The sequence below is a fragment of the Nerophis ophidion genome, linkage group LG15 (assembly GCF_033978795.1).
Source record: "Nerophis ophidion isolate RoL-2023_Sa linkage group LG15, RoL_Noph_v1.0, whole genome shotgun sequence".
Lineage (NCBI taxonomy): Eukaryota > Metazoa > Chordata > Actinopteri > Syngnathiformes > Syngnathidae > Nerophis > Nerophis ophidion.
Genome location: NC_084625.1, coordinates 38,177,206 through 38,196,697, shown reverse-complemented (window position 1 = coordinate 38,196,697; position 19,492 = coordinate 38,177,206). Strand labels below are relative to the sequence as shown.

General features: G+C 38.9%; 1 protein-coding gene across 1 annotated transcript in view; it reads left to right on the top strand.

The window, feature by feature from the left end:
* prkdc (protein kinase, DNA-activated, catalytic subunit) overlaps positions 1-19,492 on the top strand; it is a 154,511-nt gene that overhangs the window by 8,036 nt on the left and 126,983 nt on the right. Inside the window, exons 2-12 of the mRNA XM_061922138.1 lie at positions 1,660-1,739; positions 1,798-1,902; positions 5,591-5,665; positions 8,677-8,785; positions 8,863-8,975; positions 11,775-11,874; positions 11,985-12,040; positions 15,039-15,069; positions 15,143-15,300; positions 15,831-15,977; positions 16,042-16,206. Coding sequence (XP_061778122.1) covers positions 1,660-1,739; positions 1,798-1,902; positions 5,591-5,665; positions 8,677-8,785; positions 8,863-8,975; positions 11,775-11,874; positions 11,985-12,040; positions 15,039-15,069; positions 15,143-15,300; positions 15,831-15,977; positions 16,042-16,206 — 1,139 coding nt within the window. The remainder of the gene's footprint in view (positions 1-1,659; positions 1,740-1,797; positions 1,903-5,590; positions 5,666-8,676; positions 8,786-8,862; positions 8,976-11,774; positions 11,875-11,984; positions 12,041-15,038; positions 15,070-15,142; positions 15,301-15,830; positions 15,978-16,041; positions 16,207-19,492) is intronic.

Genomic DNA, 19,492 nt, shown 5'->3' with positions numbered 1-19,492 from the left:
GTCAAAAAAAGTTTGTGGAAGATTGGGCTACAAAATGATGTAGGGAGCATTGTGTCGGTCACTTGCGTACTGTTGCACTTTAGTGTCTTTCATCACAATGACAGTGAAAAAAGTCCAAAAGGTAAAAAGAAAATATAAATAATATAAAGTTGTAAACATAACATTGTTGTAATTTAATCCAAAGAGGTTCATCAGGCCTTCAAATAAATATGCAATGTATTTCCTTACCTGAGGGTTTCGGCTCCAACTGTTTGTCACGTGATGTTGCTTTGACGTGTCTGGTCAGCTGATTTAAACAGTTTTTGGCACTGTCTTACTGCTTGTAGCAGCAGGCTGACAGCCTCATCTGCAGTCCGACTTCTTCAGCACTGTGTCCCAGGTGTGGGAAAGGCTGTGGAAATTTGTCTCCACTTCAACCTACTTCCAGTACCAGGGTACCATCTACACAGCAGAAAGAGGGTTTGCTATGGGGGACCCGTAGTCAGCCACAATGAGTGGCTTTTTCAAGGAAAATATTGAAGCCTGGGCCCTCCAAACAGCACCAAAACACTGCAGGCTCTCCGTATGGAAAACGTATGTGGATGACGTCTTGTAAATAATAAAAAATAAGACATACACAGGAACTCACATCACATTAACACACTGGATGAAACAAACAATATACAATTCACCCACCAAGAAAAGAACGGCACAATGGCAGTGTAAAAATTCAATTATATAAAAAACTCACAGAGCAATACCTCCTTTGGACATCAAAACACCCCATCACAAACTGTCAGTCGTAAGAACGCTTTTTGAACGCACCAATCTCATCACCCAAGAACAAGACAGAAAGGAGGAGGATCAGCATATTACAAAAGGACTAAGAACTTGCAACTACCCAAAGTGGGCCATAGATTTAGGGCGGCAACAAGCTAAACAAAACATCAAGAGGAAACAAAAAACTAACAAAAGTAATGATAAACGAAACAGGGCCATGGTCATACTTCCATTAGTCAGGGGAGTCACAGAGAGGGTACAGCGGGCCATTAACACATAACATCAATACTTCGGTCAAATCTCACACCAAACTATGACAGTTATTAGTACACCCTAAGGACAAAATAGACCAAGAGCACTAATGCAATGTAATATATGAGATACCCTGTTTGTCGTGCAACAAATCATACGTGGAAGAAACTGACAGAGCCTTTAGCATCAGGAAGAAAGAGCGCAGAAAACAATGTAAAAAAGGAAACGTCAAAAGCTTTCACTCTTGGCACCAGACAACAATCAGGACAAGAACAGCTGAAGTCTGCAATATCAGACCTTTGCAAGAGGGAGAACCACCTTATGGATTGGGACAACGCACATGTCATCGGCACCGAGAGCAACAAATACCACCGTTTGATCAAAGAAGCAATCGAGATCTGGAAGCGCGCCGCCCAGGCTGTGAACCGGGACGAGGGGATGTACCAAATTTCCCACACCTTGGACACAGCCCTGAAGAGGTCGGATTGCAAATGGCGCAGTCAGCCTGCTACTACAAGGCAACAGTTGTAACCAAAACCGTCAGGTACAGTAATAAACACACAGGTCTGGCTATAAGAATAACAAATTGTATTGTTGTAATGTGTTGTTAAGATGTTATGTTTTAAATGTGCTAATTGTTTCTTGAAGTTCTGCAGACATCCTTGCTGTTTGCTACAGACATTGGTCTTCTCAGCTTCCTGAAGAAATCTTTGACACAACAAGAGCAGGTAGACGTAGATAAGTTTGTGTTCAAGTGACCATGTGCTAATCAAACGTGTCTTGCAGCTCTCCGATGCCAGATTGAAGACTTTGTGTTTTCTCATTAACTTTCTGGAAAAGCTTTCTCCAAGGGTCAAAGGTTGGGAAAAGACGTACGCTGTCGACATCAAAGTATGTACCACCGGGTTTGATTCATTGTTTTACTAGAGATTTGATGGAATTTTATTGATCCCTTGGAGGTGTGCCTTCAAGGACATAAAGGTTCCACTAAAAGCAGCACATATGCAGTATAAGGCCATGTCTACACTGTACACTAAGTCGTTTAACACTATGTATTTAGCCCAAGCCCCCGTTTCAGCCACACTAAACCAACGTTTAAGGTCCCCCTCCTCGGACAAATTTTTACACGGGTAAGTCAGCCGTGTAATTCTTGAATCTCCGGCACTTAGCTTTGTATGGAGTCATTGATCGTTTACAAAATGAGTTCGGAGAGGAGGTGACGCCAGAAAGAACACACCCACACAGGAAGTGACGTCGGAAAGAAAACGCGACAGCCAGCTTCTTAATAAAGCGGTATTGTAATTCAGAGCTAACCGCTGGAAATATAGAGGCGAGTCAACCAGAAAAGCCCATGTTTCTCCATCTTCTACATGTACAGACACTTATGAAAATCACACATGAATAACTTCAGAGAAAGCAATTGCAGCTAATTTGAAAATAACACTTCCAGACAGCAAGAGAACTTTCCAATGCACGGACAACTTTGTCCTTTTGTCGAAAGAGAGTTAACAAGAATGCCGTGGATGTGAAAAGGTAGCGCGTACTTTGTATTACCTGGCCGTCAAGGGAAAACTAACTACAAAAAACGACGAATGCTTTTGGACTGGCAAAGCAGACTGTATCTGTATTGTCTGCGATGTATGTCGCCGACTCTTGCGTCTTGGGGCCACAAGTACCGCAGCCATGCAAGTTTGTGACACATTGATTTTAAAGTACCACTTAGTACATTCATTTTAAAGTAACATTGAGTACATTGATTTTAAACTACCATTGAGGACATTGAGCTTTGATTACCCATTGAAGATTGATGTTATAATTATTTATGTTATGGAGCAGGGGTCGGGAACATTTTTGGTTGAGAGATCCATGAAAGCCAAATATTGTAAAATGTATTTCTACGGGAGCCATACAATATTTTTAACACTAAATACAATCTGAGAGCCAGATGCAGTCATCAAAAGAGCCACCACTGGCTCACGAGTCATAGGTTCCCTACCCTTGTTCTAGAGTATATAAAGTATTTTAAAAGCAAAGGACATGTGTGTGTCAGCTTTGTGGAGGGCTTATAAAGACGTTAAATACACCTCTGTCAAACTGAACCATTGTCCAAATCTTCACAAACTTGTCCCAAACATTTGTGCTATATTTGTTCTGCAAACATTTTAGTTTGTGCCATTACCATTGTTAAGTTATTCTAAAATGCGTTTTCTGACTAGAGATGTCATCCAGCCCCCCACCTCGTCCAAATCACCTCAAATTTCATCCATTTGTTTGTGCTATATTTGTGCTGCAAAAATGTTTGGTCTAACTATTATACTTTTTTTTTTATTATTAACGTTTCAATATTCATAAGCCCCTCCTTGTAAAAATCTCCCCAAACCAGTACCAATTGTTTGTGCTATGCTTGTGCTGCATATTTTGTGGTCTAACTATTATAGTTTTATAATTTAACATTTTAATGTTTTATAAATATTAATGTTACTAATGTGTTATTAGCTGCTGCCCACTGCTCCCCTCACTTCCCAGGGGGTGATCAAGGGGATGGGTCACATGCAGAGGACAAATTTCATCACACATAATGTGTGTGTGACAATCATTGGTACTTTAACTTAACTTAACTTTATTAATCATAACTAGACCCCCCCCCCCCCCCCCCCCCCCCCACTTCACAAGTGAATAACGAAACAGTAATAACTTGAAAATACTAATATTTAAACCAAATATTTTTGCAGCACAAATGGGACACGTTTGGGGATATTTGGACATAGTTCGGGTCTAATCATGGTTAATAACACGCTAAATACACGTTAATAAGATGAACAAATAAAACTTTCACACAGGTAAATCACAAAACAATAATAATTTAAAAATAATAATAGCACAAACAAAGCACAAACAAATGGAACAAGTTTGGGAAGATTTTGACATGGTTGGGGATCTAGTTATGATTAATAACATATTAAGTACACACTAACAAAATAGACCATGTGATGAGGTGGCGACTTCTCTAGGGTGTACCACGCCTTCCGCTCGAATGCAGATGAGATAGGCTCCAGCACCCCCCGCAACCCGAAACGGGACAAGTAGTAGATAATCGATGGATGGATGGACTAACAATATAAAACAATAAAACGTTAAAACCTTAAAGGCCTACTGAAATGAGATTTTCTTATTTAAACAGGAATAGCAGGTCCATTCTATGTGTCATACTTGATCATTTCGCAATATTGCCATATTTTTGCTGAAAGGATTTAGTAGAGAAAATCAACGATAAAGTCCGCCACTTTTGGTACTTCTTGAAAAAGCTTCGCCTTTACCGGAAGTCGCAGACGATGATGTCGCAGACGATGATGTCGCAAGTGTGGGGGCTCCTCACATATTCACATTGATTTTAATGGGAGCCTCCAACAAAAACAGTTATTCGGACCGAGAAAACGACAATTTCCCCTTTAATTTGAGCGAGGATGAAAGATTCGTGTTTGAGGATGTTGATAGCGACGGACTAGGAAAAAAAAAAAAAACGAGTTTAAAAAAAAAACGCGATAGCATTGGGACGTATTCTGATGTTTTTAAACACATTTACTAGGATAATTCTGGGAAATCCCTTATCTTTCTATTGTGTTGCTAGTGTTTTAGTGAGTTTAATATTACCTGATAGTCGGAGGTGTACGTCCACGGGTGTCTTGACGCCAATGTCTCACGGGTGTCGACGGCAGCTGTACGGACGACACAAGCTCAGCTGATATCCGGTAAATGGCGACTTTTTAACCACAATTTTCTCACCGAAACCTGCTGGTTGACATTCCGTTGTGATTCATGTCTGCTTGACCGCGCTCTGATCCATAGTAAAGTTTCAGCTCCGGGAATTTTAAACAAGGAATCACCGTGTGTTTGTGTGGCTAAAGGCTAAAGCTTCCCAACTCCATCTTTCTACTGTGACATCTCCAATATTAATTGAACAAATTGCAAAAGATTCAGCAACACAGATCTCCAAAATACTGTGTAATTATGCCGTTAAAGCAGACAACATTTACCTGTATGTGTGCGCAGCGCTCATACTTCCTAAAAACCCATGACGTCCTGCGTACACGTCATCATTACACGACGTTTCCAAGACGAAACTCTCGGGAAATTTAAAATTGTAATTTAGTAAACTAAAAAAGCCGTATTGGCATGTGTTGCAATGTTAATATTTCATCATTGATGTATAAACTATCAGACTGCGTGGTGGGTAGTAGTGGGTTTCATTAGGCCTTTAAGAACTGTAATAAACCAATCCATTTTGTAGCACAAACAATTAGGACTGGTTTGGGGAGGTTTTGACAAGGTCGGGGGGCTGATCATGAATATCGAAAAGGTAGGGCCGACTTCACACAAGTGTTAAAAGTATAAAATATTCATACAAATCATAAAAAAACATCCCTACTTGGTGAAAATTCACCCACAAGGTGGATCTGAAATTGAACCCCCCCCAATAAAAGAGGAACACTGTACAGAAGAATGTAACTTGAATCCTCCAGTATAATACAATAATAAGAAATGTTGTGTAAGAACAATATTGTGTATGGTTTCCTTGCAGAACACATGTTTGACGGTGTACACAAAGGACAAAACAGCCAAATGTAGAACTGCACTACTGGAGCTGCTTATCAAGGTTGGTTTAATTTGTGATTTTCTTATGTTGTCCCAACAACTTCCACCTTTATTTAAATGTTAAGCTGCCAAATGCTGTAATATTGGGATGTATAATGGTGGCTCAATTTCTTTTGACGATACATTATTATGTGATCTGATTTTGTAAGTTTACCCCCTCACAACACATCAACAGTCCACAAATGTTATGGTCGGTTTGTTTGAACTGAGACCCAGAAAACAAAACAAAACAAAAAATCCAGAAAAAACATTATTTAAAGGTTATAGTTATATGAATGTATTGGATTGATGGAATACATTATGATATTATTTATTTTATTTTGTATGTTAAATATTTGATTCGCAAACAAAACGATTGCATTCTCCCGATAGATGAGAGCACACCGAAGTAGTGTTTCCACCTGAAATCATTGTGATATAATCATCTACTCTAATTCTAACTTTGCTGACAATACTAGCCGAGGTACATCGAGCTATTGCATATGTCAGAAAGAATTGTTTTGCTTGAACAGATTTGTTGTACAACACGTGAGTCGGATATACTTGAATACTCTTATATCGTATACTTTTTTTTATATACCGGTACTTCTTAATGTAATCATATATAGTCATGTTGAAAAGTTTACATACACTTGTAAAGAACAAAATGTTTCCAATAATTTCTACAACTCTTGTTTTTTTGTGATAGAGTGATTGGAGCACATCCTTTGTTGGCCACAAAAAACAACACCTTTTCTCCTCCAAACAGCTCAAGTTTTGTTTCATCTGATCATAAAACTTTCCTCCAGAAGGTCATATCTTTGTCCATGTGATCATTAGCAAACTTTAGACAAGCCGTAAGGATTGGCTTCTGGAGCAAGCGCTTCCTTCTTGCATGGTAGCCTCTCAGTCCATGGCGATGCAAAACACGCTTGACTGTGTTCCAGCAGCTTCCAAATCAATGCAGACCTGCATTTTTGTGGTTCTCGGTTGACTCTTGATCATCCTGACCAATTTTCTCTCAGCTTGCGTTTTCTTCCTGATCGTGGCAGTGACAAAACTTTTGAACAATTGTCTGCACAGTTGCTCTTTGGACCTTAAACTGTTTTGAAATGGCTCCAAGTGACTTTCCTGACTTGTTCAAGTCAGTGATTTGTTTTTTTCAGATCTGTGCTGAGTTCCTCTGACTTTCCCATTGTCGTGTTTTTTTCCAGTTTTAGACCTCAGATTTTGCCTACAAAGACAATTGAGTTTTGAACATGATGTGGAGTTTTGCCAACCAAAAGTGCTAAGATGTTGGCTATATTCTTAACAATATTGTATGTCTCTGAGTTAATGCTGCTGACAGTGGGTCTGAGGTTAGCCCAATCTTTGTATATTTTTGGAAGGCCATAAATGATGGTTTATTGTCGGTATAATCGGTAATACAATGCCCGGTTGATGGCTTCTGACTTTTGTAGAGTTTGTAAGTACTCAATGATTCTTCTCTTGTAGCCACTTATGGGTCCCTTTTAAGTATTTCATATGTGTTGGAATCTTTGAGTGTAAGTATCTGGTTTTGGTAGTCAGTCCAAGGACAGGTTTGGGGTTGAGGGCTTGGCATTAAAACGAGCTCCTGTCACTCTCAACCGTATTTGCTCCTTTTCGGTTTCTGCTGGGGTTGTTTTTCCAAATGACTGATTTTGTTGATGTGATCAAATCAACCGGAGGAATCTAATGCGGAGTCATGGCAATGTTGAACCTTTTCGCCAATACATCTTTTTCTGGTTGGGTAAGATTTCTGCTAGACAAACTATTTTACCTGCGAAAACACCTGTCTCCCACATACAACACTGTCCTTTCAACCATTCCTAAAAGACTCTGCAGTTTAGTGTCTAACAAATAACAGGAGTTAGAAACATTATGGTCACAGATGGGTGACCAGTATGCTATTTGTGCCATTTGTTTACAACTAAATGGAATGCGTGCGCTGGGGCTTCCAACTATTTTGGACTGGTAATGGTCGATCCACAGCGATCGTTTTGCCACACAATACATTAATGCTAATGAGCAGAAATTACACTTCAACGGCTGTTGTTGGCTTTGACAGTAGGATTGCTCATTTGCATGAAAACAGTTGTTTTTCTCACTACGATAGGGCGAAACATCCTTGCCCGGGCACAGCTTCGTAGTTTTGTAGTATAAACGTATGGGGTCTTGGCACCAGCCGCTATACTAGATCTGACTAATTTAAGTCTATGAACTTGAACTGATGAAGCCTACCCGGTCAAGAGGTAAAATGTCTTCCAAGACAAATCATGCAGTCCAGTTGTGATTGATTGAATGCCATGAGATTACAATGACCTGTATGAATGAGAACATTCATAGACATACATCTTTTAGCTACATTTAAACCAGTAGGGTGGCACAAGGGGCAGGTTGGTTAATTGTCTTGCCCAAGGACACAACAGCAGTGACTAGGATGGTGAAAGTGGGAATCGAACCTGGAAACCCTAAAGTTGCTGTAGCGGCTGCTCTACCAAAAGAGCCAGCCAAACGCCCACCCTGAGCTCATTAGCAATTCTGAAAGCCCACTACCTCCAATGAAGGGCACCACATGCAGATCTCATCAGATGGCCAACCGCCCACCTACAGGCCAGAGTGGACTCCGAGCCAAGGACCCAGGGCCCAGCCACATGCCGACCAGACAGGAGGACCAGCCCCCCAACATGAGTTGGCCAGGGTGGGGTCTCCACATTTTGCTGTCATGTGGACACATTACCATGCTTTCAGTTCCTTCCATGGAATTCTAGGCTGTTTTTTTCTTACAAACATTGTTCTTACCAAATCTTTCATGGTGCTCCGGAGTTATATTAATTCGCTGTTATCTTATATTTCTCTTGTTTTGCAATGATCGTAGTAATAGAAGTTCATATCTTCTCAGGGGGTAAACTTTCAAAATAAACGGGATGTAATATTCATAGTCACTATATGGACTTTCATACTGCAACCATTTAAATGTGACAATCATTTCATTATTACCTTTATCAACAGGTTCTCCTTAAAACGAAAGATTCTACTGTGGCTTCAGAGTTAAGAATTTGTGAAATATTCACAAAATTTTACAGCGAGCTTTATCAAAAGAGCAAACTTCCTGACTCAGGTATTTGTTTTGGTGTTGCAACAAATATGCATTTAGATTTGTCAGCTGGATCATTTCTGTTTTTATTCTTGACACAGTCCTTGGCACCATCTATGAATTGTTAGGAGTTGTTGCAGAGGTTCACCCCAGTGAGATGGTCAACAACTCTGACAAACTCTACAAAGCCTATCAAGGGGAGCTGAAGGAACAGGTACTGTGGACAAAACTACTACTTTATTATAGTTATTAACTGAAAAACAAGGCTAAATGCAACTCCTTTTTCAGTGTACATTCCATAATTCTCCCGTTATTTATTACCTACACCAAAAGTATTTACTGCTGTTTGTCTGTTTGTTTCATAATTAGTAATGTAGCTCAAAAAGTTCTTAGATTTTGACAAAAATTTCAGGAAATGAAAGCACTGAGATAAGGAACAAGTGATTAGATTTTGGGGGTGATCCAAATGACTGTTTGCATTCACAAAGGTTTTAAATAATTTCTATTGGCGGATGAGGCCTGGTGTGCGCTATTTGAGTGTTTTTCTTGTTGTTTTTGTTGTTGTTATTATTATTGTTGACGAAGGGTGTTATTTACATTTAAACTGAATTTGGTACCAAATCAAGCGCTTTTGAAATGGTGCGTTACTGTCTAAACCGGTACTGAAAAATGGCAAAACTATATTTTTTTTATTTTTTAACAATACCTTTTTATTTTTATTGAATTGTGTGATGTGCGAGTTAATCTGGATAATGATTTAAAAACTTTTAAAATGTAATGAAATGTTTTTATGTGATAAATATTAAATGTACAATACACAAATGGAATAAAACAAACTGCTGTAGGTTCAATAATCTGTTATTATCATCAAGTATTCTAATGTGTCTGGACAAAATCACAAGTAAATATGCAAGCAATCGCTAGTTTCCGTTTCAAATAATAATGTTGACATGTTGCAACCAGCCAGCCAGCATACATGTGTTCCACTGTAGTACAACCTCTGACAAAAACTATGGACTCGCCAGACTTGGAAGAAGTTCATTCAGTTGTTGAATTTTGTAGTAAAGAAGCAGATCACAAACATGATATAAAAATATAGTCATTTCAAATGGCAACTTTCCGGTTTTAAGAAACCAATAGAAATCAAGAATATTAATCGTGCTGGTCCGCAAAGGTTTTAGTAATCCAAAGAAGTTCATTAGGTCTTCAAAAAAATATGCTATTTTGTTATTCTAATAGCCAGACCTGTGTGTTTATCTCCGTACCTGACGGTTTTGGCTACAACTGTTTAAATCAGCTGTTTAGACACGTCACAGCAACATCACATGACAACCTCAGAGGAAGGCAACAGTTTTAGCCGAAACAGTCAGGTACGGAAATAAATACACAGGTCTGACTGTAAGAATGACAAAATTGTTTTATTTTTAAATCAATTAGATTGAAATAAACTATTGAACCACTTTATTCTGAGAAAAAAAATATGGAATCAGGAAAAACAAACAAACACTTTAACACAACACTAGTACTTTGTTGCACAACCTCTGGGTTTTATAACAGCTTGCAGTCTCTGTGGTATGAACTTAACAAGTGACAAAGAGTACTCTTTATTAACCTTGCTCCAACTTTTTCTGATTTCTGTTGCCAGATCAGCTTTTAAGGTTGAGTTTTTCATTGACCATTTTCTTCAATTTCCACTACAGATTTAGATCCGGACTATTTGCAGACCATGACATTGACCTTATGTCTTTTTCTTAAAGGAAAGTTGTCATTTTTTTATGGCAAAGTGCATTATTATATGGAAGAATTATGTTATTATCCCCACAATTGATGGAAAAATAAAATTGTGTAAAATTTCAACTTAAATGCATCCATTGAAGATATAATGAAAAGAATCTCCCCAGTGCCATTACCTGACATGCAGCGCCGTAACCATCACTGACTGTTTTCTTCAGGTGCCAAACAAAAGTTCCAGCATCATCACCTTCCCAATGCAGATTTGCATCCATTGTCCTTGAATGCTTTTCCTTAGCCTTTTTTTTTCTGTTTTGGCGTTAATGACGGCTTTTGTTTAGCTTGTCTGTATTTGAAGGTGATTCCAGTTTCCATTTGTCTTGCTGTGTATTTTCTGTTTTCAAGACATATTGTCATTCGGAAAATCGGAGCAGCTGGGGCAGTATTGCAATCTCTCTGCCGCACTGTTTTGACGAAACGAGAGCTGAACCAGAAGGCAAAGCTCTCGGTCTACCGAGCTATCTACAGTCCTACTCTCACCTATGGTCATGAAGTGTGGGTCATGACCGAAAGAATAAGATTGCGTCTCCAAGCGGCCGAAATGAGTTTCCTCAGAAGGGTGGCTGGCATCTCCCTTAGAGATAGGGTGAGAAGTTCAGTCACCCAAGAGAGACTCGGAGTAGTGCCGCTGCTCCTTCGCTTGGAAAGGAGCCAGCTTAGGTGGTTCGGGCATCTCGTGCGGATGCCTCACGAGCGCCTCCCTAGAGAGGTCCTCGTTGCACAACCCACTGGGAGGAGACCCGGCAGCAGGCCAACGACCAGATCGGGGGATTACATCTCCTCTCTGGCCTGGGAACGCTTCGGGATTCCCCAGGAGGAAGTTGCTAATGTTGCTCTGGAGTGGGAAGTCTGGGGGTCTCTGCTGGAGCTGTTGTCCCCACGACCCGATTCCAAATAAGCGGTTGAAGATGGATGGATAGATGGATGTGTCATGTTGTTGTATAATTTTTTTTCTACAAAATTAAACAACTGAATGAACATCCTAAAAGTCTGTTTTTCCATAATTTTCATCAGGGGTTGTTTATTTCTTAAACTGGTTGCAACAACACCAGCGTGTCATTGTCAATCAATTTTAGAACAATCTTTACACTAACATTTTCATTTTCAAACGTGTTTCTCTAAACAGCGTTATATTGAATTTGAAAGATAGTACGCACTCTGGACTCCGATGGTATCTATTTTGATTGTAGTGATTTTATGTAATTTCATGTCATTTTTGCAGATGACGTCCACAACAAAGGAGCCCAAACGGATGGTAATTGCTGGATGTTTGAAAGGAGTCACTGCTCTCATGGTCAACTTCCCTAAAACAATGGAGGAAGGTGCGCTCTGAACGTGATGCATAGAATTGTGCAGATATGCAACACTGCATGTTGCATATCTGCACACCTCGCTTGTGTGTATATAAACAGTTTGTGTCTTTGACTTGCAGATCCAACCACATCCAAGGAAATATTTCAATTCACCTTAAAGGCAATTAATCCCCAGGTAACACATATCTGTCTTATATGAAAATGATCATATGTAGCCCTAAGATGTATTGTATGAATATATGAAGACTACGATTTATATAGATAGTGACGCTGACAAAAATATTTCTAAAACTCTTCCTAGCAATTTTTTTTTTATGATGACCAACACGTTGCAATATTCATGCTGTCTAATCAACATCTTGATGTAACACAAGCACTTTGAGTCACTAGAAAAAGCACTTTATGAATAGAATTCACTTCACTTCACGTTTGTAAGGTGATGCCTTATCACAGCAAAAGAGAATTGCACACATTTGTCAAAAGTATTTGAAAGAAATATGACTTCGGCACAGAAAAAGTTTTACATGTTTGAGTTTGAGCTTTTGAAAAATTGGAGCAACAATGAGACGGTTGTTTACATTTTTGTTGAGTCTAACGCTAATAAAATTAAGTTAAAGAGCAGTGTGAAAACTTTTGTAAAGAAAATAATTTAGTCACGTTTGAATATTATTGTAAATTTAGGTTACTGGGTGTAGTGCTCCAGAGCCACAATAGGTGGTCTCAGAACATAACCCTAGCACATATCGGTAATGTCTTGTATTTTAAGCTGGCTTGAGCCTCACTAAAGCATTCCTATGCCCCCTCTAATTATAGCTGATTTGTTTGCATATACAAACCCCGTTTCCCTATGAGTTGGGAAATTGTGTTAGATGTAAATATAAACAGAATACAATGATTTGCAAATCATTTTCAACCAATTTTCAGTTGAATATGCTACAAAGACAACTTATTTGATGTTGAAACTGACAAACATTTTTTTTTGCAAATAATCATTAACTTTAGAATTTGATGCCAGCAACATGTGACAAAGAAGTTGGGAAAGGTGGCAATAAATACTGATAAAGTTGAGGAATACTCATCACTTATTTGGAACATCCCACAGGTGTGCAGGCTAATTGGGAACAGGTGGTTGGGTATAAAAACAGCTTCCCAAAAAATGCTCAGTCTTTCACAAGAAAGGAGGGGGCGAGGTACACCCTTTTGTCCACAACTGCATGAGCAAATAGTCAAACAGTTTAAGAACAACATTTCTCAAAGTGCAATTGCAAGAAATTTAGGGATTTCAACATCTACGGTCCATCATGTCATCAAAAGGTTCAGAGAATCTGGAGAAATCACTCCACATAAGCGGCATGGCCATAAACCAACATTGAATGACCGTGACCTTCGATCCCTCAGAGGGCACTGTATCAAAAACCTACATCAATCGTAAAAAGGATATCACCACATGGGCTCAGGAACACTTCAGAAAACCACTATCACTAAATACAGTTCGTCGCTACATCTGTAAGTGCAAGTTAAAGCTCTCCTATGCAAAGCGAAAACCATCAACAACATCCAAAAATGCCGCCGGCTTCTCTGGGCCCGAGATCATCTAAGATGGACTGATGCAAAGTGGAAAAGTGTTCTGTGGTCTGATGAGTCCACATGTCAAATTGTTTTTGGAAATATCCGACATCGTGTCATCCGGACCAAAGGGGAAGCGAACCATCCAGACTGTTATTGACGCAAAGTTCAAAAGCCAGCATCTGTGATGGTATGGGGGTGCATTAGTGCCCAAGGCATGGGTAACTTACACATCTGTGAGGGCACCATTAATGCTGAAAGGTACATACAGGTTTTGGAACAACATATGCTGCCCTCTAAGCGGCGTCTTTTTCATGGACGCCCCTGCTTATTTCAGCAAGACAATGCCAAGCCACATTCAGCACGTGTTACAACAGCGTGGCTTCGTAAAAAAAGAGTGCGGGTACTCCAGACCTGTCTCCCATCGAAAATGTCTGGCACATTATGAAGCGTAAAATACGATAGTGGAGACCCGGGACTGTTGAACGACTGAAGCTCTACATAAAATAAGAATGGGAATGAATTCCACTTTCAAAGCTTCAACAATTAGTTTCCTCAGTTCCCAAATGTTTATTGAGTGGTGTTGAAAGAAAAGGTGATGTAACACAGTGGTGAACATGCCCTTTCCCAACTACTTTGGCACGTGTTGCAGCCATGAAATTCCAAGTTAATTATTATTTGCAAAAAAAATAAATAAAGTTTATGGGTTTGAACATCAAATATCTTGTCTTTGTAGTGCATTCAATTGAATATGGGTCAAAAAGGATTTGCAAATAATTGTATTCCGTTTATATTTACATCCAACACAATTTCCCAACTCATACTGTATGGAAACAAGGTTTGTAAATTAAATCCTACTCATGTTCCTGATGCACAGGTAGTCAGCCATTTTGGTTTACTGCACAATTTTGGGGAATATGAGATTTAAAATATATTGTATGTCTTCTAGTATTAATAAAGAAACCTAATTCCACGTGTCACAGATCAAATACAAATTAGTTTACCTTATGGTAGAAATAAAGTAACCTAAGTAATGTCAGAGTCAAAATAAAAACTAGTTTACCTTCTACTCCTAAGAAGATAACCATACTTAATGTCACAGACCAAATACAAACTAGTTTACCTTCTACTACAAATAAAGTAACCTAAATTAATGTCAGTGGCCAATTAAAAACTAGTTTACCTTCTGGTAATAATAAAATAACCTAACTTAATGTCAGAGGCTATGTAAAAACTAGTTTACCTTCTGGTGCTAATAAAATAACCTAACTTAATGTCAGAGGCCAAATAAAAACTAGTTTATATTTTGGTACTAATAAAGTAACTTAGCCTAATATCAGAGGCCAAATAACTAGTTTACCTTTTGGTACTAATCTAACTTAATGTTAGAGACCAATTTAAAGCAGTTTACCTTCTGGTAGTAAACAAAGTGACCTAACTTATTGTCAGAGGCCAAATTAAAACAAGTTGCATGCAGCGCATGGTCTCCATGCTGCACATACTAGTCATGTTTTCTTGATGTGTTTGCTGTACTAGCTTTATTTTTAAAGTGCTCCAAAACTACTGTGTTAGATTCAAATTGTTTATGTTTTTCTTTTTGGTGGCAGGTGGAAATGCAACGCTATGCCATTACTTTTGGTGAGATTTCTTGTTTGCTGCTCCAACAAATGTGACAGTTGCAGGTGAATAACAAACTGTGTTCCTTTAACAGCCGGCCTTAGATTGTTTGCCAGGCACGCGTCTCAATTCAGCAGCTGCCTCATTGAACACTACAGGGAGCTGTTTGACGCCATGTCCAAGCTCTGTGGTCACATTAACAACGAGATGAAAAAGACGAGCTACTATGCACTGGAATCCTTCCTCAAACATGTAAACATCCTCATCTACATTTCTCAGGAGCACAGCTGTGTTACTAATTACTAGAGGTGTCCAAAAAAAGATTTTCAAATCAATCACGATTCTTATTCGTAACGATTGTTAATTGATTAAAAATAATCAAAAATCGATTAAAATTTATTATTATTATTTTTATTTTTTCAATCCGTCCTGTGCAGCCACTCGGGCAAATCGTATTGTTAATGAAGATTTTCTTTAGAAAAAAGAAGTGTGGAATACATATCTTGTTTTTTTTGTACTTTACCATGTTTGAGGAGAATTTTATTAAACAAAACCAGTTTTCTTTAAGGTGATATAGACATTTATCACAGCTGTTTATATTTTTTTATGAAGGAATGTAGTTAATCATGGAACTGGCACCTAATGTTATTAAAAAGTATTCATTTTAAATCAAAGAACATGTTGAATGGACAATCGATCCTGAATCGAATTGTTACTCCCAAGAATCACATCAAAGCGTAGGTTTGGCCAAAAATTCACAGCCCTACTAATTACATTTACAGGTGTCAATGCTCGTGGCAGAAAATATCGAGGAGCATAAGAGCAAGTTGAAGTTCTTTATGCAAAAGTTCTGCAGCATCATTAAGACTATGGACTCAACCCACAAAGAACTCTCCATCGCTATACGAGGATATGGATTCTTTGCAGCTGTAAGTTGATCAAATCAAGACAAAAGTGACATTTGATTTTATGATCTTTCCTATTATATTGAAGGCATGCAAGAAAGTTTGTTCACAAGATGTGGACTTGATGTATACCGAGCTGATTCAACGCTGTAAACAAATGTACCTCACGGAGTCTGAGGGGGAGGATGAAAGCTTCTACCAACTACCCAGCTTTTTGGACTCAATAGCAAGTGTCCTCATTCACCTGGACAAGGTAATACACTCACCATCACCACTCTTGTTCATTCATTCCTATTGTTACACAGTGGAACATGTTTAGACTTTGACAAACTTTATTGATCCACAAGGAAAATTGTTCCACACAGTAGATCAGTTTCAAAGGATGAAAAGAATAATGCAGGTATTTGTAGACAAAAATGTACCATAATAGCAACATAAAATATAACATTTATGTAATATTTATTTACCGATATATTATTATACAAACCCCATTTCAATATGAGTTGGGAAATTGTGTACAAACGGAATACAATGATTTGGAAATCATTTTCAACCCACATTCAGTTGAATATGCTACAAAGACAAGATATTTGATATTCAAACTCATAAACTTTATTTATTTTTTTTGCAAATAATAATTAACTTAGAATTTCATGGCTGCAACACGTGCCAAAGTAGTTGGGAAAGGGCATGTTCACCACTGTGTTACATCACCTTTTCTTTTAACAACACTCAATAAACGTTTGGGAACTGAAGAAACTAATTGTTGAAACTTTGAAAGTAGAATTCTTTCCCATTCTTGTTTTATGTAGAGCTTCAGTCGTTCAACAGTCCGTGGTCTCCGCTGTCGTATTTTACGCTTCATAATGCGCCACACATTTTCGATGGGAGACAGGTCTGGACTGCAGGCGGGCCAGGAAAGTACCCGCACTCTTTTTTTACGAAGCCAAGCTGTTGTAACAAGTGCTGAATGTGGCTTGGCATTGTCTTGCTGAATTAAGCAGGGGCGTCCATGAAAAAGACGGCGCTTAGATGGCAGCATATGTTGTTCCAAAACCTGTATGTACCTTTCAGCATTAATGGTGCCTTCACAGATGTGTAAGTTACCCATGCCTTGGGCACTAATGCACCCCCATACCATCACAGATGCTGGCTTTTGTACTTTGCGTCAATAACAGTCTGGATGGTTCGCTTCCCCTTTGGTCCGGATGACACGATGTCGAATATTTTCAAAAATAACTTAAAATGTGGACTCGTCAGACCACAGAACACTTTTCCACTTTGCATCAGTCCATCTTAGATGATCCCGGGCCCAGGCAAGCCGGCGGCATTTTTGGATGTTGTTGATGGTTTTCGCTTTGCATAGGAGAGCTTTAACTTGCACTTACAGATGTAGCGACCAACTGCATTTAGTGACAGTGTTTTTCTGAAGTGTTCCTGAGCCTATGTGGTGATATCCTTTAGAGATTGATGTTGGTTTTTGATACAGTGCCGTCTGAGGAATCGAAGGTCACGGTCATTCACTGTTGGTTTCCGGCCATGCCGCTTACATGGAGTGATTTCTCCAGATTCTCTGAACCTTTTGATGATATTATGGGCCGTAGATGCTGAAATCCCTAAATTTCTTGCAATTGCACTTTGAGAAACGTTGTTCTTGAACTGATTGACTATTTGCTCACGCAGTTGTGGACAAAGGGGTGTACCTCGCCCCATCCTTTTTTGTGAAGGTAGGTAGGTAGTAGGTAGGTCTTTATTGTAATTGCAACAAGTACAACGAAACTTTGTTTTCAGCACAAACTTGTTCAAGATTAGACAAACAGTGTACACGGTTACAGAACAAGAACGCTGATGGGTCGCCATAAGGCACCCAGTAAAAGATGGGAAAAAGGTAAACGCTGGGGAAAGATGAGTAAAAAAATACAATCCAGACTGGGCTCCTCAGGGGGCCCAGTTCGGAGTGAGAAACAAAACCTCCATAGCAAAGCACATATACATGTTACAACATACATCTCGAGATATCTAGCAACAGAGGGAAGGTAGTTCAAGGTCATGGTAGGAGGTCGCAGCTCTCAGGTGCTGACCGTCCATTCATCACCCCTACAGGATTTGTGTCGAGGGTGTTGGATTAGGGGGACGGGGGTATGTATGTGTGGCGTATATTTTTTTTGTGGATGTGTGTGTGTGTGTGTGTGTGTGTGTGTGTGTGTGTGTGTGTGTGTGTGTATAAGCCCATAGTGATTCTCTGTTCCGCGGCCTTGATGTATTTGCCGTCGCTAGTCCAAAGTCCACAACAACAGGTGTATGTCCATGAGAGACAAAAAAAAAAGGGAGTTTGTTGTGTCTTCGCTTGCAGTGATCTTTGGGAGAGTTTCGAAGCCAGGGAAACAATCCAAGTTAAAAAGATTTGTATGCGAGTGAAAATAAAATTTGCTTTTCACTCTAAAATTGTCAATGACTGGTCCTCAAAAACTGCGGGGTAGACCGTCCGATGTAATCCACAGTTCTTCCTGCATCCTCCAATCATTTGTGGTAGCTTTGGGGTACTTTGAAGACTGCCAGCAACTTCCAATTTGTCGACAAACCAGAGCAACGCTTACTCCAATCACTAAAAAAAAGAAAAAAAAAGACTGAGCATTTTTTGGGAAGCTGTTTTTATACCCAATCGTTGCACCCACCTGTTCCCAATTAGCCTGCACACCTGTGGGATATTCCAATTAAGTGTTTCATGAGCATTCCTCAACTTTATCAGTATGTATTGCCACCTTTCCCAACTTCTCTGTCACATGTTGCTGGCATCAAATTCTAAAGTTAATGATTATTTAAAAAAAAAAGAAAATGTTATCCGTTTGAACATCAAATATGTTGTCTTTGTAGCATATTCAACTGAATATGGGTTGAAAATGATTTGCAAATCATTGTATTCTGTTTATATTTACATCTAACACAATTTCCCAACTCATATGGAAATGGGGTTTGTATTGTATTACATTTTTATATAATATATACAATACATAACAAATCCCAATTACCATGTACAGTATATGTAAATTCTGCAGCAAAAAAAAAAATGTCCACAACCTGTCCGTAATGTCCACTAACTTATCAATTCCTACTCCAGCATTTTGACGTCCACATACTGTACATGGTTGATCGTTCGTGTCAATATAAAATGTGAGAGTCAGAGAGGGCATTCCTGTAAAAAAAAAATTCTGCATGTGTTGCAGTATTGTTAGTTCATCATTATTACTAACCAGCAACATAATTACTGTCTAATTACACAACATTAAAACATGAACACACTCACTTCCTGTTCAGCTTCAAAATAAAAGAATGGCAGTTTTAACCTGGATTCTATCGCATACAGTAATAACAACATACGCTTGGAAACGGTGAGGCAGGATTACTACACGAATCAGTCTTTAATTGCCGTATATGAAACAACTGTGTGCACCTTACAGCAAGATGCATACAACACTTTATTGTGGCCACCAATGTGGCTCGACAACTCTTCTTCTTTCTTAGATGGGCTCTAACTTGCA